General features: G+C 38.6%; 2 protein-coding genes across 2 annotated transcripts in view; both read right to left on the reverse strand.

Annotated features, from left to right (window-relative positions):
• Nucleotides 1-12,382, reverse strand: part of mppe1 (metallophosphoesterase 1) — a 109,638-nt gene extending 97,256 nt beyond the window's left edge. The window contains exons 1-2 of the mRNA XM_052595429.1: nucleotides 11,844-12,382; nucleotides 11,394-11,502 (exon numbers count right to left, since the gene is read on the reverse strand). Of these exons, the coding sequence (XP_052451389.1) occupies nucleotides 11,394-11,502; nucleotides 11,844-12,070 (336 nt within the window). The 5' untranslated portion in view covers nucleotides 12,071-12,382. The remainder of the gene's footprint in view (nucleotides 1-11,393; nucleotides 11,503-11,843) is intronic.
• The window catches only part of LOC128012862 (serine/arginine repetitive matrix protein 5-like), a 301,673-nt gene that overhangs the window by 109,846 nt on the left and 168,063 nt on the right, over nucleotides 1-23,764 (reverse strand). The gene's annotated exons all lie outside the window — the stretch shown is intronic.

Below are 23,764 nucleotides of genomic sequence, written 5' to 3' on the forward strand. Positions count from 1 at the left end.
AGATTTGCCAGATGGATGCTAGGCAACGGCGTTCGAAATCCGCGTTTTCTGAGTCTCACGAGCGCGCCAGCTCTTTTTCCCCGTCTGCGCGTCCTCTTGAAGCGTGTGATCAGCGCAGCCGCTCCGCCGACAAGAATGTCCAGCAAAACATCAGAATAGTCGAAAACCGGTGATATATCGGGAGATGTGTGTTGCCGAATGTCCAGCAATTCGTCCCTGGTGAAACTGATTGCAGGAATATAACTAAAGACAGGACAAACTAACAAAAACACAAAACAACTGCAGAGCACTTCACGGAGGCAGCCATCCTGTATCGGCGCCAGCAACATCTTATGTTGAGGGAACGACATCCATTTCTTGTGGCCAAAAGTTTAATTTGCAAACAAACCATGACCATAGCAACCCAGGATTATCAAAAATTGATTTTTTTTTATTAATATTAAACATTTCATTTTAATATTTGTATATTATTATTATTACATTAACTTACACTGTGTTCACAAGTGAACATGGGTCTAAGTTGGATTACTAGAACTATTTGAGTCTATTTACTTCCTATTTCTGCTTTCCTGATCGTAATTGATTATTGTACATTCATTCAACTTGAGTGCATAGAAATTCACAGATACTCAAATATCTCACTTTCACCCAAAGTATAATTTCCCTTTAAAAGGAAATCCGCGTCAGACGTTTTTTTCTGACGTCATGACGCACGAGCCCGATTTCAACTTCTGTTGCTCAACTGACAACCGCCAATTTTTCTCTAAAGACTCGGATGAAAAAGGTAGGTTGGAAGTTTATTTTAATTAATATACTTGAAAATTCTACTTTTGGATGTGTGTTTTAGTTGTTTATGAGTTTATGATGAATACTAACGAAATCGTAATTAACCGAATCTTTGAATGCAAGTTTGCAATATAGTGTTACTGAACATGTTATATGTATGTTATATTAAGTTAACGTTAACCGTCTGCGCGCGAGAGATATTGGAAATTTGTTGGGCGGGAAGTGCTTGGAGAGCGGGATGTCTGATTTCCTGCAGTAAAGTGCTGAGTATGCTTTTAATGTAACGTTTGTCTGTTCTGTTATTTGTCTTTGAAAAAATGTTTCTAGCATGATTAGCATGTTGCTAGCATGTTTCTAGCATGATTAACTTGTTGCTAGCATGTTTCTAGCATTATTAATGATAGATAGATAGATAGATAGATAGATAGATTGATAGACAGATAAACAGATAGATAGATAGATAGATAGATAGATAGATAGATAGATAGATAGATAGATAGATAGATAGATAGATAGAAGGGATGGGCGTTTTCCACAAATATCACATTCGAATATTTGAGCTCACAAAAAACGAATATTCGTTTATTTAAATTAAGTTTAATGAGACAGACGTTATTTTTCAGCAACAGGTATTGTTTCCGGCATTTTAAACAAGCTTGAACATTACACATTGTTTTTTATTGCTGAAAACCTTTAACAATGCGTGCAAACAAACAAAAGTATAGATTAAAAGCACAAAAAAAGTGAACAAAGAAAAAAAAGTGAACAAAGAAAAAACGTAAAGCAGCCTGCAGAAATTAGGCTATTGTAGAACACAGCCTACACTTAACTTTGAAACATTTAAACTGTCAGCAAATCTTTTTTTTTACTTTATTCTATTGTTTTACATGTTCTTGTTAAGAAATACGAGCATGTAAACATGATCGGGGGAAAGTCAGCTCCTTAGTCTGTTAACAATAAGGCCGGCTGCGGAGAAAACGCGCTCTGACGGCACAGACGTTGGTGGACTCACAAATAACGGTGTGCTAAGCGAATAAGTTTTGTGAAGCGCTTCGTGTTTTCGTTCATCACTGAATGGGATCCTCATCTGGTGGAATACATTGCTCCAGTAAGAACTGTTCCCACTCGTCTCGGCTGGACTCTATGTAATCATCGTTGAAGAACTGGCTCAGTCTTTTCCGACGAGTGGGCATTGCATCCTTTTCATCGTTGGGTGACCGCGGCTGCATCCGCACCACTCGCATCAAGGAAAATGTTTTTTTTTTTCTTACTTCTCTCATGTTTTCATAGAGAAACCTGAGATGTTTGTGCCGAGGGTCTAGGGCGGAGGCGAGAAGAGGAGTTTTCACTGCATTCTCCAAGTTAGCGGTGTTTATTCGTTGCTTGAGAGATGCCGCAACAATGTTCTTGAATTCGGTCACTTTCTGTGATTCTCCACGGCATATTTGAAGTAATGTATAAGACCACAGTTCTTAGGGGCCGTTCACATATCGCGTCTTTTGAGCGCTCTAGTTCGTTATTTCCAATGTAGGTGCGCGGTATGCACGCTCATAAGGGAAGCGATGTGGTTGCGATGCGCACGCAGTGTGATGCACCCGTTTTTTCCAGGCGCGTCCGCACCGCATCGAGTTAAATTTTAAATGCGTTGGGCGGGAAGTGCTCGGAGAGCGGGATAAAATGCTCGAATTTGATTTCCTGCAGTAAAGTGTTGAGTATGCTTTTAATGTAACGTTTGTCTGTTCTTTTATTTGTCTTTGAAAAAGTTAGCTCTGATTTATTCATTGATACATTTTTCCGCTCAGAAACATGATGATGATGAACGTCATTGGGTGCATCTCAATCAGCTCCCCAGTTAAGCAATCAGGGCACTGATCTGGGAGTTAGCCCACTGACTGCTTCCCTGATCAGTGCCCTGACTGAAAAAAAGGAAAAATTAAAGTGATGTCAAGGAGAAAATGGCTTTCACGTTTGCTTACAAACAGCAGGAGGTAGTGAACCAGGAGCTCAGTGTCAGGGATTTCAGGGGGAGGTGGCCTGCGCTTTTCAGACATTACTAGGTATTGAAAAAAGTTAAAGGGGGGGTGAAATGCTCGTTTTCACTCAATATCCTGTTAATCTTGAGTACCTATAGAGTAGTACTGCATCCTTCACAACTCCAAAAAGTCGTTAGTTTTATTATATTTATAAGAGAAAGATAGTCTGTACCGACTTTTCCCGGAAAAACACGACCGCCTGGAGGCGTGACGTGTGGGCGGAGCTAAAGAATCACGAGCGCCAGTAGGCTTTTGCGTTGAAAGCGTTTGGAAGCTGTGACTTTACCGTGAGGACAAAACCAACCAAAACAAACCATGGCTAACAGTCAGATTCAGCCGTTTATTTATGATCCAGAATCAGATCCCGAGGCTGAAACTGAACGAGAGCAGCATCAGCAACGACTCGCTCCGAGCGGGGCTCGAACCCGGGTCTCGGCATGGGTGGGCGGACGCACTAACAAGAAGTTTTACTCACCGTCTGCGGTTCCAACACGCGATCGTGACCCTTTTCGTTGGGATTGCATCATCCTTAAGAAATAAACGATACGCAAATCCGTCGTCAAGCTGGGCCTTGTTTGTAAAACAAGTATCTTCGAAATGCAGGGAACAAACACAAACACTTGCACAACTCTGTTGATGCTCTGTAAAAATAAACTCCATCCACTGGTCCCTTAATGCTGTTTTTTTTTTGGTAATCTGTGCAGGGTTGTCTTGCCCTGGCAACCAAAAATACACTTCTTTTGTGACATTTCGCGACGCTCTCGCTCTGATCAGTGAATGCCTCTGCTCTCAGTACTCTGCTATACGGAGCGCGCTCTACCGGCAGACGTGCCCTAGGACTCATATAAGGAAATTCCGCTCCATCTAACGTCACACAGAGCCATACTCGAAAAAAACTTTCCGAAACTTGTGACAAACCGGAAGTTCTAGTTTTACTGGCTAAATACATTATTTGAGTTGATATAATACAATTTTGCATGTGCAGTTTGACGGTTGTTTACTTTTTTTTCTGATTTCAGATGAAAAGCATCGTCAGAATAGTCCATCTGCCATCAGTGGTTCAAACTTAATGTTATGATGCTTTTTGTACGCGAATAAAACAAAAATAACAACTTTATTCAACAATTTGTCTCCTCTATGTTTGTCCACATCACAGTATTGCCATTTTGGAAAAAATTACTACCCTAACTGAACCAGATATCAAATGTCTCTTTGCAGAGGATTAAGTCATTTTGTCAAAAATAACAGAGAGACTACAACAGCTCCTCAACATAACAGAGACATTCAGTCTAACATGGATTCTTAAAATCAATCTAGGAAAAAAAAATATTTGAAATTCCAATTCAAACCTTGCTTAAAAAATTCCTAAAAGCAATAATCAAACCAATTGCTCTTCATGGAAGTGATATATATGGACCTCTCAAAACCCAAGATTTCTCCAAATGGTAAAAAGAAGAAATTGAAATTATGCATACCAAAATTTTTTAAAGCATCTTAAAAGTTATCAGTGCAACCCCAAACAACTCAGGCAGTGCTGAATTAGGAAAATACCTATATGATTTTCCAGCAGCACCAGATCCGAATGCAGTGCAGTGATCCGAGATCTTACCAGGCTGAAGCCCTGCAGTGGCAGGAGAAGAAACTGTAGAAGAGTGCCCTTTTACAGCTGGTGCTCAAACTACACCCAAACCAGCACAGCACAATTTGGCAAAACCAAATCACACAGTTATAAAAACAAAATGTTATTGCTTAATGGAAAGATGCCACTACATTACAAAGGAAGATGGAGCTGTATTTCAACCTGAAAAGAGACTACAAACCAGCAAGAATCCCTGAGCTGTGTAAAAGATCACAAATTAAGAAGAACACTAGCATGTTGCTAGCATGTCACTAGCATGTTTTTTTTAGCATGATTAGCAAGTTACTAGCATCAAGTTCAAGTTCATTTATTTATACCCGAAGGTAGATTTTGTTTGCAGTAGAGTCCTCATACACACATATGAAATAGAGCACATATCACAAACCATCAAAAACTACATCAAAAAGTTATTATGGGTCCAGATAATACATACATAAAAAAATGGAAGTAAAATACATAAAAACCAAGTACACTATAAGCCAGGGGTTCTCAAGTTCAGATGCCAAGGTGGCCACATTTAAACCATATTAAATATGAAGGGCCACAAATTACAACTTGCATAGTAAAACTTTATGACAATATTTACAGTTTTTACTTATATAGAAATTCAGTTTATTACCTATCTTGCTAGGTAAGTCATGCTAGTCTTTGTCCTATTTAAAGTAGGCTAATACTGAACATGAAAATAAAAAATAAGTGGATTAACAGTTTTCTAGCAATATTAATTATTGTTTATTGGATTAATGCAGGATATGTGTCTTTCAGAACACACTTGTCTTATTTTTCGTGTTCGTGCAATTATGAGGAAAAAACAATGTTACGTGACAGTTCTCCATTATACGGACGTGAACGCTCAGAAAGCGGCACTAAAAGACTTTCAAACTTTCACAGAGACCTCAAACAGAAAGCTCAAACCTTTATCGACAATTGACCCATTGACAATTTGAAAATAAGTTTTGTTTTTCATGCTGTTGAGAGGATTTTCGGCCCATTTGCACACTGCAGTAGAGATGCGCGGATCAGCTCTAACATCACCCAAATCAGCTGTGAAAGTGCGCAGCTCTGAATGCACGAGCTATGCATAGCGCGCCGCACACAAAAGTTGCCTGACAGTTTTACCGCTAGTTTTGCTATTGTTGCGCTTAGCAAGTTAATAGAACATTTCGAAGATATCAAGGTATATAAAGTCTCACTAAACATTCCACACAAATCACAATGACGATGATGAATGTTATTTTTTATTAATCGACCAACGGATTATCGACCGTCCACAATATACATGGATATTGCGTATATACATGGATATTTCCCACGGGGGAAGTCGTGGCCTAGTGGTTAGAGAATCGGACTCACAATCGAAGTGAGTTCGAGTCTCGGGCCGTGAGGAATTGTGGGTGGGGGAATGCATGTACAGTGCTCTCTCCACCCTCAATACCATGACTTAGGTGCCCTTGAGAAAGGCATCGAACCCCCAACTGCTCCCCGGGCGCCGCAGCATGAATGGCTGCCCACTGCTCCGGGTGTGTGTTCACAGTGTGTGTGTGTTCACTGCTCTGTGTGTGTACACAAGAGTATCACACAGTATCACTCTTGAATATCTGTGCTGTAAGCTATAACTTCCTCAAAATAATGGCTGCAGGAACAAAACTGTTTTTGTGTCTTTTTGTTTCAACTTGATGTTGTTAGCATGATTAGCAAGTTACTAGCATGTCTTTAATATGTTTCAAGCATGATTAACATGTTGCTAGCATGTCTTTAACATGTTTCTAGCATGATTAACATGTTGCTAGCATGTCTTTAACATGTTTCTAGCATGATTAGCATTCGACTAGCAGGTTGCTATCATGATTAGCATGTTGTTAACATGATTAACATGTTGCTAGCATGTGTCTAGCACGATTAGCATGTTTGCTAGCATGTTTCTAGCATGATTAACATGAGACTAGCATGTTGCAAGTATGTTTCTAGCATGATTAGCTTGTTGCTAGCATGTTTCTAGCATTATTAGCATGTTGCTAGGATAGATAGATAGATAGATAGATAGATAGATAGATAGATAGATAGATAGATAGATAGATAGATAGATAGATAGATGTTGCTAGCATGTTTCAAGCATTATTAGCATGTTGCTAGGATAGATAGATAGATAGATAGATAGATAGATAGATAGATAGATAGATAGATAGATAGATAGATAGATAGATAGATAGATAGATAGATGAATAAAAATTAGTTGAGAAGATAGATGCAAAATTTCAGCGGGTGTAGAATTTATTATCATAAAGATGTAACCAATATAGCCTACTGTTTATAAAACATTATCTTAGGTAAAAAAAAATAAAAAAAATAAATAAAAAATAAAAAACATTTGTTCATTTTCAAATACACCCATATAGAAGCAGGCATAATATGGTGCCATTTTACTGTCGATTGCTGTTCCCTTCACTTGTATAGTAATCATTTAAAAAAAGAAAATAATTATTGTAGCAGAAATGAGTCAAATCAGACAAATCAAAGAGTCTATCAGAGCTGTGTGCATTGAAACATGAGCTGAATTCCTCAGGAAGTCATAAATCAGTTCTAGTGCCACAAGAACCAAGCAAGATAACCAACCAACCAACTTGTTCACACAACAGCTTTCAACATTAACACCAATAGAACAATTATTGACAATTTTAATTCGAAGAAGAGATTGTCAAATTTATTGTTCGTGATTGGAATGCAACGCTGGACATCACATGTAAACCCAGGAGATCAAGTTAAATACTTGCATTGACTTCCCCCCCCAGCCAGTGAAACCAGACTGAAATTCCTAAGGGGGAAGGGCTTTAAACCTTTGTCTTCACAGAAAAGTCCTTTGCCAGAGAATGGCAAAGAAACCCTTTTTATACATTATATATGGACCAGAATGAACTCAAAAAAAGACTTATGAATGAATCATTCCATTGCTTAACTCCATATTCATTTACGTGTAACCCACACATTTGACTATCATGTATAATCACTTATTGTGTATGTCTTTTGATAACTATAGGATACATAGTCATGTCTAGTATTGAAATAATCGCATTTTCTTGCTTGATATTGTCCTGACAATCATTTATTTGTAAAATATATCATAATCATGTTATAGGAATCATGTCCAAAATTAGACCCTGTGAGGCAAGAATCACATGCTTGGTAAGATAAACAATGATTTATGATACCCCAGACCCCAGGACCATATCTGATTGGTCAAGGCAACATTTGAGGGGTGGCCAACAAGAAAGTTTAAATACTTTGGACACGATTAAATCTTGCTTTTAGTTCTAGTCTGCCTGCTGCTATTAGCCATGTCGGCTTTTAGTCTGCTTTTAGTTCCAGCCTTGCTCGTGCTATCAGTCATGCCTGCTCTTAGCTTGTAGCTTTGCTACCTAGCTTTAGCTTGTAGCATCTAGCCATGTGGTTAGTCATCATGGTTCTTTGAGCGCGGTTCCAGCGTGCCTGCCTGCTGCTACTTATGCCACAATGAGAAGGAACACAACCTAGTCTCGTCAAACTTTATTTCTTTTCTTTTCCGTTTGAGAGTTTCGTGTTCTGAGTTAAGTTTTGTAACGTCGACCTCGTCTGCGCGTTTGAACTCCGACCAGCCACACAACTCCAGCTTCAGCCAACGCCCAAGCACGGGCTCCCCAAGACGTCACTTCAGCCAACTGAACTTCCAGCCAATCAGCGACACCGGGATACCCCTTTCAACGGGAGTCCCTTTCACAGGAAACTAAGGCAACGTATCCCCAGATATTTGTTGTGCTGGTGTATCTAATATAATTTTAGTCACATTGAGGAACTCAATGCAAGGGCTAATTACGTGATTGATGGTTGTTCATGTCTATGCAATTTAACGTATTGCTGTAAACTTGGGATTCCATATTTCCATTCTCTTAAACTCATCTTTCCCTAACTTTCGATATTCCTGCAACTTGTGTGAATGTGTGTGTGCGTGCGTTTATGTGTTAGATTAGTTTATATGTCTTAGATTTATCTAATAAAGCCTTATTCATATTGAAAAGAGAAGTATCTTGTGTTTTGTGCTTACAAGTTAATGTCTTAAACTGCCGATCTTGTTACTGTGCTAATTGATAGTGTTTTCACTATAGTTTGGATATTAGTATCCAGCGCAGATTTGATGTTAAACGGCTCGTTCACTGAACCGCAGGCGCGTCTCCGTGAACAGCCGTGAAACAGTGATTCTGTTCAAATTCCCTTTAAAATCTTAAATGATTCCCTTTGAGCTAAATTGACCTGTTTCTTTTACATTATTATTCAAAACAATATTTATAACTTCCAGCAAACATGCCATAGTAGGTTTTACTCCACTATGTCTTTGTTATAGAAACTGTTCCACCATCTGTAAGCCATCCTCATGAGGGATGTTAGTATACTGTATAAACTCTGAACATCAAGTGAAGCGAGAAGAACAGCATCGACAGAAAAATCAACAGCATACAATTCAATATAATTCAATAAAATCCATAGAATCTCGTACATAGGATGGCAACATAGGCAACAAATGGTTTAAAGAAGTAAACCACAAAAGAAGAAATATTATCAGTAAGACTACCAATACCACTTACAATAGGATGAGACTTCAAAGGGTATCCAAACCCTTGTGAACCTTAGTCAATGTATATGTATATCAAAGGTATTTTTAAGCTGAATACTAAATTTTTTTATTTTGCTGTAACTTGGAACGAATATACGTTTTCACTTTAGTAGTAGGGTCAGCACGTAAACGTACATTAAAAACGCATACTGTTTTCAATATTGTTTGGATATTTAGAGTGATTATTGACAAAGTCCCTTTAAGATAAGTCATGTCACTCTGCGGCCATCTTTGAAACACCTCTCGGGCATCCAAGTGCAACTTCTATCACTTTGAATGGGGAAAAATCTAATTCTACAAAACTTTTAACTAGGCTTGCGATTAAAGCTGCGGTAGGTAACTTTTGACGCTCTAGTGGTTAATTAAGAACTGCTTGCATCTTGCGGAAGAACATCGTAGCCGGAACTACTTCTCTCTGTTTATGTCTATTAAGAATCACAAAGGTACTGGGTACTGGTACGCAGCTCTGATTGGTTGTTTTCTTACCGGGAGCGATGGATTTCTGCAAATGGCAATAGGACCACTGGGAGGAATCAGAGGAGCTTGATTTTTTTCACAGATTATCTGTCTCATTCTACTGTCAGGACATAATGACAGGTTTAACAAATATGTAAAAAAAATATATTTTTACAAAAGTTACCTACTGCAGCTTTAAATTACATATTTGAAATCACCAAAGAAATCTTGTAACATCTGTGTCATAAATGTTGTTCATTTTGCTCAAAAAGCGTTATAAAAAGCGTATTCCGGCTAGATCTGCCAGTTGCTCATCTCAGAATGCTGACTGTTTCTATAGAAACTGGGATGCTTTACAACAGCTGCAGTGACTCACTGACTTTACCGATTAGCGATTGGCTTCTTCATTTTGAGCGTTGCATTTTCCCCCATTCAACACTATACAAGGGACATGTCTTGGGTGTTCTATAGTCTGTGTTATTGATGTGTAATTTTATTTTTTCTGTATTTGACCTGTACTGATTTTTATGTTTATTCTAGTTTCTCTCTCTCTCTCTTTCTCCCCCCTTTTTTCTTTTCTTTTCTTTTGTCTTTTTGGGTGCAGCACTCCCCTCTTGTGAATCAATGATTCAAAGCCCCATTCATAAAGAGAAATAGCCATTTACTTAATTCCTGAATGAATCAGCATCTCGAATGACTTGAATGACTCGAAGACATTTACATTTTTTAATGAAAATAAATAATAAAAAACAAAAAATAAAAAACTTTAAAGGAATAGTAAACCCCCCAAAAATGTAATCATGTCATCATTTACTCAAACCTGAGTGACTTAGGCTTCTTTCTTTTGTGGAACATAAAAAAGAAGGTATTTTGAAGACTGCTGTTTTGGTTACCAATGACTTCCATTGCATGAACGAGATAAAAAATAAAAAAAATGACATTTTTCTCAAATTATCTCTTTTTATTTTCCATATCTTATGTTAGCCTAAACGTTTATGTTTAATAAACAGTTTTAATAAATGTTATGTTGAATCGAATTTTTTTTTTTTCTAAAACTGCTATTTATAATGTCTACTTAATACTTTCTCATTTAACACAAAAATTGCATTGAATAAACTTTTAAGAGTAGTTTCACAGCCAAATGTAATTTGTGATTAATTAAATTAAATAATTTACACATTCTGTTATTAATTAGATAAAAAAATTAATCAGCCCTAATTTATATAATTTTTTTAGCTAGAGGTTTTTGTTGTAGTATCTAAATCATAATTTAAAATTGTAAAGTTAAATTGGTATCTAAAATATTGGTGTCATAGATTATTTATTGGAATATAAGATAATACAGATAAAAAAACAAGTAATTTATATATATATATATATTTGGCAATGCCAGTAAAAATCTGGCCAAATGTGGAAACAATTTGAAACCCTAAACATAATTTCACAAAGCCAGACCATTCTGTTTTTGCTTCAAATGCATTTTCTGTAGAAGGTATGAAATGTGGACATGATATCTGTAAGAAAAACAATAATAATAATAAAAATAATTATAATAAATTATTATTAATTAAGATTTTTTAATTTATGCTGCTTTAATACTATGCATTTTGTGAAAATTGCTTTACAACTTGACAATAACTTCACAGAATATAAAAATCTGTAAGAATATTTTTTCATAATGAGAGACATCAAACAAACCAACACACAGGTCTAATACAGTACGTGTGCTATTTTCTATTAGGCCTATAACACAGCATAATGACTCATTTTGCAAAATGACAAATTTTCTGCTGCTTTGTGATTGTTTGTTGGTTGTAAATTGTAACATTTACTGTACCTGACTGGAGCTCCACTTGCCCTCATCAAATACATCTCCTAAAATGAAGACAATTTCTGGATTTAGAAGCCAAAGTGATGTCTGGAACGCCCTTTCCATCTGCCATTCTCTGTGAAAAATTGTTACAATATTCTTAATAAAAAATGCAAAGCTGATGGTATTTAAAATGACTTTTTGCACAATGTAAAAAAAAATGGCCTTGTAAATCTTTCAATCAAAAAAAATAAAAAATAAATTCCTAACTATGAGCTATCTGATCAGTAAGGTTAGTTGACGTAGGCTACTGTTTTATCTGTAAAGTAGGTGGTAACAGTTCTGTCCTTAACAAAATTGCTACAGCAGTAAGATGGTACAGTGTTTATATCAAAAACATTTTCAAACCATGGCACATATTTTTGCTAGTGTTTCTAAATAAACGTACTGAGCGATTTTAAGACACCATATCCATACCTTCTAAGTTTGTCGAGCCAGTGTCCTTTGATGGCCCCTAGTAAGTGAGTATCGGAGAGAAATAACGCCCGTAAAGGTAAATGTGAATTTACAGTCTCAATATGAGGCCATGAGCATCGCAGAATAACAGGATAATAAATCACATATTCACACAATACAAACACGCTGACAAACGTGAATATCAGCAATGCAGCTAATCTACCACTCGATCCGTAAATCGAGATCATTACATTAACCAGAGCTTTACATTCAAATACAAAATACAGCCGTAAAATCCGCTGAAAAAAAAGAAAAGAAAAGAAAATTCGTCTGTAACGTGCCTAAGGCAAGATCCATAGGGCTTCATTCACACTAAAATTTAATTTTTTACAAACATCAAAACGGAAGACGCATTGCAATATATTTCCTCATACACTCGCTGTATATTTTAATGAGGAAAAATAGCATATGGCAGATCACGATTTTAAAATCCTCTCAGCGGAAGCACCGACGTTGTCAAGAGCAGTTTTGCTAAACACAGACAAACGTCACAGATGTGCGTGCGTGCGTGCGTGTGCTGAACAGTCAACATCTGAAAGGACACAGTCCAATTGATTACATTCCCTGCGCGCTTGAAGAGTGCCATCCAGTGGTCAGTCATAATATAAAGACTTTACTTTACAGAAATGTAAAATGTCCCCAAAGTGGGTTTGTGAAGCGTTTAAAGGTATGTTCGGTTCACTTAAGTTGCGTTCATTGCTCCCTGCCTCCTAAGCACGGGGTATCCATTGAAGTGGACTTCTCTGATAATAATCACTCATTTGGAATGCCCTTGAACGCCATCAAAATAAAGGCAATAACGGGGCCACCAATGCTCAAACTGAGGGGGTGCTGGCCGTATCCGGGACCGCCCATAACAAGTGAAAGATTTATATCAAGCAATACAAGATATTATTTTAGTAAAAAAAAAAAAAAAAAAAAAAAAAAAACTGATTTACACATCTGATTCAATTCAAGCAGTTAAGGTACAATACATTTATTTTTATTACTTATTTACAATCATTCATGTGACTTAAGTATGTTTTTTAACTAGTTATCATGTATCTTTAAAATCACATCTAAAACCTGCCATAAACGTGATAATTTACTGCTTATTTGGATATGTGAGACTAGTTATAATATGGAGAGTAATAAACCTTGGGAAGAGAAAACTTCTTACTGACTTTTTTGAGGAGTAATTTTCTCTTTCTACTGTATGTCCATGGAGCATAGCTGTCAACCCTCCCGTTTTTTCCGGGTTTCTCACGTATTTTAGGTCTTTTCCCGCTGTCTTCCCCTTTTTAGTATTTTCCCGTAAAATATCCCGTAATTTTACACTATGGGTTAACTCAGAACACGCATCTATCTGTGTCTGTGAAGTGGCTTGCACTTGGGTTGCTTGACCTCCAGTACAGCAGGTGGCAGTAGCTTAGGCCACCATCGAAGAAGAAGACAGTTACAGCGGCGCCAGCGGGCGGGAGGAAGAGGGGAAAAGTAGCGGGAAGTGAACTTCGAGAGAGTAGATGAGTGTGATGTGCGATGATGGATTAGGACGCCGAATGCCAAAATCACTGAATTAATCGCCAACCAAAATTATGTCGATATTTGAGTAAATGGGAGTCCACCTTCCACTACCTGACAAGCAGCCATTTTTTTTTTTTTTTTTTTTTTTTTTTGACAAGCAGCCATGTAGGTCCAAATTATGCCTACTGCAAAATTTGTCGTTGTCGGGAAAAACGACGTTTCTCAGCACGAAATTATTAGCTATTAATATTCAATTATTATTAATATTACCTTGTTCATAAATAAATCACTTTTAACATATCAATTGGTCTGTCATTCTTTAATATATATTGTGTAGTTATAAACTCTTTAGACTGTTAATGATTAGTGCTTTTTTTTAAGTTTGTGGATAAGAATCGTGTAAAAAAAAAAATCCCTTATTTTGGGGATGGATTCCGGGAAATGTCCCTTATTTTCAATGTTCAATGTTGACAGCTATGCCATGGAGGGGTTTTGTATTCATCATATATTACACATTTTTCATTGAAAACAAACCTCATTTGAAGCTGTAATAATAGCATATTTGTGGAAAGAATTTGGCAAAAACCCAGTGCATATGTGAGTTTGCACCCAGAAGAGCTAGGTTTCTATTTTCAACTTTGAGCAAAAAAAACAATCACAAAAATGTATTTTGATTTATTTAACACAATTACCAATCAGATGCGTTTATGTTGGAATCAATGTATCACTCTAAACGCTGGTGTTGGTCCAGTTCTGCATTTGGCATGCTCCCAAAACATCTTATTATAAAAAAGGGTAGGTGCGATGTACATAAGAGATTCACTGATGGTGAAATGGCAACAGTTCAAAGAGTAAGTGTGCTGGATGTGAGGGGTCCAGAGTGATTTTGCCAGCCCTTTTTCTTACTCATGATGAGTACAGTTCTTGAATAGAAGAGAGGATTGTACCAATGATTCGCTCATCAGTCTGGACTACCCTCTGTAGTCTTCTGAGGTCAGATTTGGTAGTGGTATAGCTGAGCTGAACCAGACAGTTACTGAAGTCCAGAGGACAGATTCAATGATGGCGGAGTAGAACTTTCTCAGCAGCTCCTGTGGCAGGTTGAACTTCCTCAGCTGGTGAAGGAAGTACAACCTCTGATGGGCATTTTTCACAATGGAGTCAATGTGAATGTCCCACTTCAGGTCCTGAGAGATAGTGGTGCACAGGAACCTTAATGACTCCACTGCAGTCACAATGCTGTCCATGATGGTGAGTGTGGGGGGGGTTCTCGAGAAGTCCACTATCATCTCCACGGTTTTGAGCATATTGAGCTCCAGATTGTTGAGAATGCACCAGACAGCCAGCTCTTTAACCTCCTGTCTGTAAGCAGACTCGTCACCATCCTGAATGAGGCCGATGAGTGTGGTGCCATCTGCAAACTTCAGGAGCTTGACAGAGGGGTCTTTAGATGTGCATTCGTTGGTGTACCGGGAGAAGAGTAGCGGGGAGAGAACGCAGCCCTGAGGAGCTCCATTGCTGATTATACGTGTGCTGGATGTGTATTTTCCCAGCTGCTGCCTGTCTGTCAGGAAGCTGTTGATCCACTGACAGACGGAGGAGGGCATGGAGAGCTGAGTTAGTTTGGGCAGGAGGAGGTTTGGAATGATAGTATTAAAGGCTGAGCTGAAGTCCACAAACAGGATCTTCAAGTAAGTCCCTGATCTGTCTAGGTGTTGCAGAACATAATGCAGTGCAGCGTTTACTGCATCATCCACAGACCTGTTTGCTCTGTAGGCAAACTGAAGAGGATCCAGCAAGGGTCTGGTAATGTCCTTCAGGTGGACCAGCACCAGTTTTTCAAACGACTTCATAACCACAGACGTTAGAGCCACAGGCCTGTAGTCATTTAGTCTTTTAGTCCTTTAGTCCTGGGATTTTGGATTTCTTTGGGAAGGGACTTTGCACAGCTCCAGGGTCTGTTGAAGATCTGTGTGAAGATGGGGGCCAGCTGGTCAGCAGAGGATTTCAGACAGGCTGGTGTAACACAATCTGGGCCTGCTGCTTTTTTCCTTTTCATCCTCTCTTATGTGAATTGCAGGTGTTGGGGAGAGGATGGTTGCAAGGTATGAATGCTGTGAGCAGTTGTGTGGAGAGGTGTTCAGGGAGGGTGTGAGGTATTCTTTCAAACCTGCAGTAAAACTTGTTCAGATCGTTTGCCAGTTGTTGATTCACCACAGTGCTGGGGGGTGGTGTCTTGTAGTTGGTGAGCTCCTTCAGACTTTTCCACACTGATGCTGAGTCGTTGGAAGTGAACTGAGTCCTTTTGTTTTCAGAATAATTAATCTTTTCCACTCTGATCTCCTTTTCCAGTGTGTATTTAGCCTGTTTATACAATACATTGTCCCCCTTCCTGTATGAAAGGATTCAAATGCTATCCACATATAAATGCGGGATGGACTCTTGAAATTGCAGTGACTGACAAAGTGATGACCATATTTGTTCCTGAATATAGCAGCCTTTTTGAGTGAAATGATTAAAAGGGTCATATGATGTGATTTAATTTTTTCCTTTTTCTTTGGAGTGTAACAAGCTCTTGGTGCATAAAGAAGGTCTGTAAAGGGGCAAACACTATAATCTCAAATCCAAAGAGATATTCTTTATAAAAGTTAAAGGGTCATATTATGTTGCTAAAAAGAAAATTATTTTGTGTATTTGGTGTAATGAAATGTGTTTATGTGGTTTAAGGTTAAAAAGATATATTATTTTCCACATACTGTACATTATTGTTTCTCCTCCATGCCCCGCCTTAGGAACACGGTTTGTTCGTTTTGACGCTTGAAGTCTTCAAGATGGTGTCTGTGGTGGCAATTAACCTCTCCTGTCAACCTCTAATCTACCCCTGTTCATATATTTCAGTTTGATCAGTTTGTAGCCTTTTGCTTATTGTGAATTTCTGTTGTGGCACCACAGAGTCTTCCATGGTAGACACACAGACAACCTTGGGTTTCACGCTGTGGCTTGTAGCTGCCCTAATGTTGTTTCATTTAAAATAATTTGGCCTATGCTTCATCTGTCATTCATCAATCGAAATTGATGGGCCTACAAGACTGAAAATTCTATGAGGGATGTAGGCTATAATGCGAACACCGATTAACTGTTTCAAACAGATCATGCAGATTGGTAGGCCTATTTTAGTTTCCAGCATCGCCATTTTTTATTCTTATTATTAGGCTTAGAAACATGACTATTTTCTTGACCAAGTCTTCCAGAACAATTTTCACCATGCCTTTAACGTTGACCACATAGGCTATTGATTACAATCTGTTGCATAAGCTACCCAAGATCCTGTGATAGGACCACATAATTTAAGAGGTCTTTCATTTGGAAACTTAAACTCTTTTTGAGTTAGCCTACAATAGCCATTTTTGATAGTTACATTAGGCCTAACTTGATATTTCATCTTAACATTATTTCTGATAATGGTTGTAGACCTATAATTTTGAGTCAATAACTGAAACCTATGATCGGACCACGGTGACCTATCTGTGGGTGACACACAGATTGTCAGGTCTGGTTAATGGGCCTCAGTCAGAAACTCTTAAATGTTTCCTATTCAGGGCTCGACATTAACGCTTGTCCGCTTGTCCGGGACAAGTGGATTTTGTGAAGGGCCAAGTGAAATAGAATTTTTACTGCACTGGTCACAGTACTTTACATACATGTATTTGCACTACTCATATTTTGCACACTATTCTAGCTATTACACTATAAACTGTCTAAAGTTGTTATTGTACAAAGCACAGTAAACTATTTCTATTAAAAATATAATTGCACTACTGTTATTTTGCATATAATACATTGTTTAACAATACTTTTGCACACTCATCCAACTGTATTTATTACCACTGTTCTCACGTTGCTGCTGTTCATAATGTACATACAATCCCTACATTTGAGTCAATGATTCAGTGAGCCATTTATAAAAATGGTTACTTGCTTCATTTGTTGAATAAATTAGCCGTTTGAACGAATCGGTTGAATCAATGATTAACTCATTAAAACAGTGACTTGCCACCACCTACTGGTGGTTTAATTTCATATTTAAAAGCATCATTGCATTTTTCCAACATTTCATATTTGTATGTCAAAAAAGTAAAACATTAATCTAATAACATTGTTTATGCATTTGGACAGATGGAGTTTGTTGATACTGATTTCATTTGAATAGTAACAGCCATCCATGTCTTATTATTCTAAATTGACGTGTTGATCACATGTAAGAATTCAATGTAAATGGAGACGGGTCAAGTTAGGAAAATATTGTCCTTCATAAAGTTTAAAATTGTAACGGCAATCAATTTAGGGCAAATATCTAAAATATGCAGATTAAAGTAATACCTGATAGAGCACTGATGAGACTGCTTTAGAATAAATTATATTTGAGCCAAAGAAAAACAAAACAAAAAAAAAAAACATTCCCCCCCCCCCCCCCCCCGGACAAGTACATTTAGTGAATGATTGATTTACTTTTCCAAAGCACAAGCTCATGTCAAAGCTTCATGTTGAGCCCTGCTATTAGACTATTAGAAAGTCTAATAGTCAATTTTGTTACAATGTCAATTTTATTTCTAATTTTGTTTTCCCTGTCCTCAAAAAAAAAAAAAAAAATGATAGTCGGCCAGGGAACTCCTTGAGGAGTCCACAGATTTGCACACACACCCAAACAATCAGTGGTGCATTAAAGGGTTAGTTGACCCAAAAATTAAAATTATGTCATTAATAACTCTCCCTCATGTCGTTTCAAACCCGTGAGTATGGAGCCAAAAGAGTCTCAATAAAGATAAATGCACACTCTCCATTCACACATGCACACATAGGATTCATACATGCACACACATGATTCATAAATAGACACACAGGATACACAAATGCGCACAAAATTTACAGATGCACACACAAAATTTTAAAAGCACAGAAGATTCACAAATGCATACAAAATTCAGAAATGCACACAAAATTCAGAAATACACACACAATTCAGAAATGCAAACAACATTTACAAATGCACTCAAGATTCACAAATGCACAGGACAAGATTCAGAAATGTATTTCTGATGCACACACACACATATCTTGATTTACAAACTGCTTGGGGTCTGTGAACTTCACTGCATTCGTGTGTGAATTTTGAGACTCCCCTGACTTGGCTCGACACACAAATGCCTTTTTTTTAAACAGGGAATGATCTGCAACCAATCAGATATCTCCCTTGTTTTATCCCCCACGTGGGGGATTGTTTACTTATGAGCCAATCAGCGAACGACTCACTTTCCTCAGCGAACAACTCCCTTTCCACACGCAGCGAACGACTCACTTTCCTCAGCAAACGATTCACTTTCCTCGCGCAGCGAACGACTCACTTTCCTCAGCGAACGATTCACTTTCCTCGCGCAGCGAACGACTCACTTTCCTCACGCAGCCGGCGACCCACTTTGCGCAGCAGGAGACTCACTTTCCGAGAGTCACTTACCTCTCGCAGCGAACGACTCACTTTCCTCATCGAAAGATTCACTTTCCTCACGAGTCACGCAGCGAACGACTCATTTTCCTCGGCGAACGATTCACTTTCCTCACGCAGCCGGCGACTCACTTTGCGCAGCCGGAGAGTCACTTTCCTCTCGCAGCGAACGACTCACTTTCCTCATCGAACGATTCACTTTCCTCACGAGTCATGCAGCGAACGACTCACTTTCATAAGCGAACGACTCACTTTCCTCACGAGTCACGCAGCGAACGACTCACTTTCCTAAGCGAACGATTCACTTTCCTCATGCAGCCGGCGACTCACTTTGCGCAGCCGGAGAGTCACTTTCCTCTTGCAGTGGACCACTGACTCTCTCTTCATTTGTGAATCTTGAGTGCATTTGTAAATGTTGTTTGCATTTCTGAATTGTGTGTGTATTTCTGAATTTTGTGTGCATTTCTGAATTTTGTATGCATTTGTGACTCTTCTGTGCTTTTTTAATTTTGTGTGTGCATTTGTAAATTTTGTGCGCATTTGTGTATCCTCTGTGTGTATTTATGAATTATGTGTGTGCATGTATGAATCCTATGTGTGCATATGTGAATGAAGTGTGTGCATTTATCTATATTGAGACTCTTTTGGCTCTATACGTGAGAACTTCGTTTATCTTCGAAACACATTTTAAGATATTTTAGATTTAGTCCGAGAGCTCTCAGTCCCTCCATTGAAACAGTGTGCACGGTATATCTCCATTAACTTTTTTAATGTGGCTGACACTCCCTCTGAGTTAAAACAAACCAATATACCAACTCAAACAGTACACTGACTGAACTGCTGTCAAGAGAGAATTGAAGATGAACACCGAGCTGAGCCAGATAACGAACTAAAGATTGACTCGTTCTCGAATCAAGAACCGGTTGCATCGGTTTTCGGCTCACCAGTTGTTCTTTCAGACAGTGTGTAAACTGTGTTCCGAAGATAAACGGAGGTCTCACGGGTTTGGAACGACACGAGGGTGAGTTATTAATGACATAATTTTGATTATTGGGTGAACTAACCCTTTAAGTACCTGGAAGTCATACTCAAGTAAAAGTACAGATATCTTACCAGAAAACGACTTTGGTAGAAGAATGTTCATACACAGCTCGAGTAGCAAGGTTGTGTTCAGTTTTAACTATTTATGTCACTGTTTTTGTTAATGTTTCTTGAGGATCTGTGGTGTGTTATTATTTTATAAATAAATAAAACACTGTTATAAATAAAATATTGATTAATTTGTCTTTTTGACTGTCTATCATTAAATAAACTGATTGCTGATTGTATAAGATGATTGCTCAAAAATGACATAATGAAAAATTAAAAGCAAATAGCATTTTAAATCCTAAACAAGTGTAGTATAGAACACTACAGGTCTATAGTCTAATCTGAAGGGTGGACTCAAAAGACATAAATCATACAACAAGGTAATTTTTGAAGATTAGAATCCACTGTAAAAAAAAAAAAAAACATCATATGGACAAAGTTTAAAGCATAACCAAGCCTTTATTACCACATTTAGTGTTATGGAGAAGTACCATCATGAAAGAAATTAAAAGAAACAATTTGAAATCAGAAATGCATCACGTAACTGTAAGAGTAAATAATTACTGTTGCCCCTTGGTAATATTATTAGAAAATATGGGATTAGTTTACACTGTTATGCTGATGATACTCAGCCATATATGTCAACGAGACCAGATGAAACTTCTAAAGTATCTATGCTAACAGAGTGTGTTAAAAATGTAAAAGATTGGATGACCAATAATTTTCTCTTATTACATTTGGATAAGACCAAAAAACAGTACACAGAATCTAGTAGATAACAATTATCAACTAGATGGATGCACTGCTACTTCCTCTACAGTCAAAAATCTCCATGTTATATTAGACAGCAACTTGTCTTTTGAAAATCATATTTCCCATGTTACAAAAAATGCAATCTTCCATCTTAGCTCCTGTGTACCTAACTAGCTTTATACCACGTTATAATCCATCACGCTCCCTAAGGTCACAAAACGCTGGACTTTTGGAAGTTCCTAGGATAGCAAAGTCCACTAAAGGATGTAGAGCTTTTTCACATTTGGCTCCCAAACTCTGGAATAGCCTTCCTGATAATGTTTGGGGTTCAGACACACTCTCTCTGTTTAAATCTAGATTAAAAATGCAAATCTTTCTCCAAGCATTCAAATAATGTATCTCTTAAATTGTGACTGCAATTGCATCTGATCAAATGTGCATTCTTATTCTTTAGCCTGGGTTAAACTAATTAATTTTACTTTGTTGGAACAGCAGCTATGCTAATGATGTCTCTATTTGTTTCTATGTTTTGCCACCGGATGTAAGTAGGATTTACACAAGCTCCAGTCTGGATCCAGAACACCTGAGAAGAGATGATGCTGACCCCTAAGACATGGTGTGCTCATGCAATTATAGGAAACTTCAAGATCAAATTGTTTGTGATCAGTTTATTGAAGGCATAGAGTACTATGTGACAAGACTCGGAAAAAACTGTTGTTAGAACCTGACGAATTGACACTAAACCAAGCAGATGTAATTGCACTGCAAGTGGAGGCTGCTCTGTTATTATGCACACTACTTGCTGACACACGCCCCCCTGTGGACGTTTCCACGCAACAGCTGCGATCTTCCTGCCATTCAAGACTGAAGATAAGAATGCAGGTTTTCCAGTGCAGCTTACACAGTTACAGAGAAACCAACGCAGTTTGAGCTTCTGTGGCAACTGTGGCTCCAGTTTGCACAATTCAAGAGGCCAAAATTGCCCTGCACATGGACAGACATGCAGGAAGTGTCAAAAAATAATAATGATCACTTTGCCAAAGTTTTCCAGTCGGCTCCTGCTACAAAAGCAACATAGAGGAGACCCTCACCTGTCCGTAATTACTACACTGAGATCAGGCATGTATCAGCTGGCCAGGCAGCTTTTAGGACATGCACTGTGCTGCTTTAGGAGGTAAGTCTTTAACTCCTGATGGATACGGGAGCAGCAGCATCGTTGCTTAATGCCAGTACATATCCCACTTTTTAGACTGTGATGCTCTGCGTTCTCCGGATCTCAGTATGTTATGGCTCTAAACATAATTTCCCTTCCACATTACTGAGTGGGGAGCCAACCTTCTGGGACTTGATCTATTTACAAGCTTGGGATTCACACTTCCCAAGATTAAAAGGTTTCTGATATCCACCATGTCACCTCCACCTGGCAACAGAGATGGCCATCACTGTTCGATGGACTGGGCTGCCTTAAAACATTCACCTATAGGCCTTTGCTTGATCCTTGTGTGCCGTCGGTCATACAGCCCCTGCACAGACTTCTCCTAGCCCTGTGGGAAGAAGTTACTACAGAGCTTCAAATGATACTGGACATGGGAGTTATTGAGCCAGTCAATGCATCTCTCTGGATTTCTAACCTGGTCATTGCCACAAAAAAAAAAAAAAAAAAAAAAAAAAATCTGGAGGAATACAAGTATGTGTTGACATGAAGAGAGTCAACCTGTAAATAAGGTGGTTATCCCAGAGAAGTGTCCCTTACCCACAGCTGAGAACTTACTTTTATTGTTCAACAGTCTTCTCAAAACTGGACCTGCACCAAGGTGCATCTGCAGATGCCACTTCACCCTTCTAACACAGAGTCTGTTCACTTGCTGGGGCATGCCCCGTGCCATCACTATTGACAATGGGGCGCAGTTTACCTATGCAGACTTCTCCAGCTTCCTGTGTAGAAAAGGAATTAAGCATTTCCATGCCGCACTCTACCATCCCCAGGCAATGTGCAAGCAGCACCTGGGCAGCAGCCAAAGCTGCCTTAACATCAAACCAGACGCTAATGAAGGCCAACTTTGACAGAAGACAAAAGGCCAAACCTAGTACAATAACAGTTCTATACTGGGTTCGGTTCCAGAGACCACACCATAGGAATAAAATGCCATAAATTTGGTCTAAACCCCTCCAAGTGGATTGTCAGTTAGGGCCTGCCACTTTCTTGTTGAGCGATGGTTCTCGCTGTCATGCTAGCAGACTGCGGAAAGTGCCTACCCCTTTCAATTCAAACATGTGCTCACAGTCAAGGGAGCCTAGTGGAGGAACAACACACAGCTCAGCTTTTGCAACATTATCACTGGGGCCAGTACAACCACAGGCAGGCCAGGTGCATCAAGGTTCCCCTGTCAGGGTGGTCCCACAACAATCTCCACCAGCTGTGGGGCCTCAACCTCTTCATCAACTGCTTGATGAGTATCAGGAGGGCCAAGAGGTGCCGCAGTCGACAGTAACTGAGTGTCAGCCGATTCGAGCAAGAGCTCGTCTCACATACCTTAAGGACTTTATCACTGACTTTAATGCTTAGGTGTTTGGTCATTTCCTTTAGCTATAGCTTGAGAGAGCAGTTTTTGTTCTTTGGAAGGGGAGGGGGGGTGTTGTGTTCTACCACTAGGTTTTCGGGGTTATGAGGGGGTTAAGTTTTGTCTGCTGTGTGCACATGCGTGTGGGTGAGTGACACAGAACTAGTAAAGTGATTATCCGTTCAGCCATGTGTGCTTAATGTTTAATAGCTAACTAAACTAATCCAACATAATAAGGTATCTTAAAATATAGCAGCTACACATCCACCTCTCCTAACAGTCCTGCAGATACTTATTAATGTAAAGTTAGGAGGGGCTGCTTCATTGTGGACTGTTGCACTGCAGCTGTCTTCTAGCCATGTTTCATTTAGAAACATAAAATCCAGCTTGTTTGTGGTTATAAACTCATTGATTAGAAATTATTTTTTTTAGTGAGCTACTGTTTAAAGATACTAACTTGATGGAAGTGTTTTGTG

Source organism: Carassius gibelio, chromosome B24, assembly GCF_023724105.1.
Source record: "Carassius gibelio isolate Cgi1373 ecotype wild population from Czech Republic chromosome B24, carGib1.2-hapl.c, whole genome shotgun sequence".
Taxonomy (NCBI): domain Eukaryota; kingdom Metazoa; phylum Chordata; class Actinopteri; order Cypriniformes; family Cyprinidae; genus Carassius; species Carassius gibelio.